Source organism: Otolemur garnettii, unplaced genomic scaffold (assembly GCF_000181295.1).
Source record: "Otolemur garnettii isolate 467f Iridium unplaced genomic scaffold, OtoGar3 scaffold00138, whole genome shotgun sequence".
NCBI lineage: Eukaryota > Metazoa > Chordata > Mammalia > Primates > Galagidae > Otolemur > Otolemur garnettii.
Genome location: NW_003852533.1, coordinates 4,271,204 through 4,271,960, shown reverse-complemented (window position 1 = coordinate 4,271,960; position 757 = coordinate 4,271,204). Strand labels below are relative to the sequence as shown.

The following is a 757-nucleotide window of genomic DNA, read 5'->3' as shown; positions in this document are numbered from 1 at the left end:
AAGCGAATCCCTTTCACTGAGGAGACACAGGTTGTAAATACTCGGTTTGAAATCGTCTGCGAGTTTCTTATTGGCTCCCTTCGCCTCCAGGCGGCACTGCCCTTTCCTATTGGTCACTGATAGTCTCTTTCTATTGGTCTCTGGTTTCCCGGGTTACTTCACACCCACGTTCTACGGGCTCTGACTTGGGTCAGCAGGTCGGGATTTCCTCCAGCCCCTCCAACCTCTGATCACTTTTCAAGACAGGAATCTTGTCGTTTGCAGCCTCTGCATCCTCTGACACAAACTCCATTTGCTGAGTGACTGTAAAACCGGTGAAAGGCGACTTAAGCCTCCCTAAAACCGGAGTTCACTAGTGCGCAGCTATGTCCGGCAGGACGCCGAGCGTGGGGAGTGGACGCCGGACTGCAGAGAGCCTGCCGAGCCCGGAGAGAGCAGACGTGCTGCCTGGAGGACCAGGATCAGGCTGGCCACCCGGCCCTCCACGCGGCTACGTATGCGCCTGCGCAGTGATCGACTACTCGGGGCTCGGCTTGTCGGGGCGGGCGCGTCATCGCGGAAGTGGCCGTCGGCCGTTGTGGTTGCTGTTGTGTCTGGGCTCGCAGGGGTTCTGCCGCCGACATGGCCAGTCCCGACCCCCGTTATCCCTGCTCCTCCATCGAGGATGACTTCAACTACGGCAGCTCTGTGGCCTCCGCCAGCGTGCACGTCCGCATGGGTAGGTCTGCCTCCCTCCGCGGCCGCCGCCTGTGCCGCC

General features: G+C 60.4%; 1 protein-coding gene across 1 annotated transcript in view; it reads left to right on the top strand.

Annotated features, from left to right (window-relative positions):
• TMBIM4 (transmembrane BAX inhibitor motif containing 4) overlaps nt 1-757 on the top strand; it is a 16,297-nt gene continuing 15,540 nt past the window's right edge. The window contains exon 1 of the mRNA XM_003798534.3: nt 1-718. Within this exon, the coding sequence (XP_003798582.1) occupies nt 622-718 (97 nt within the window). The 5' untranslated portion in view covers nt 1-621. The remainder of the gene's footprint in view (nt 719-757) is intronic.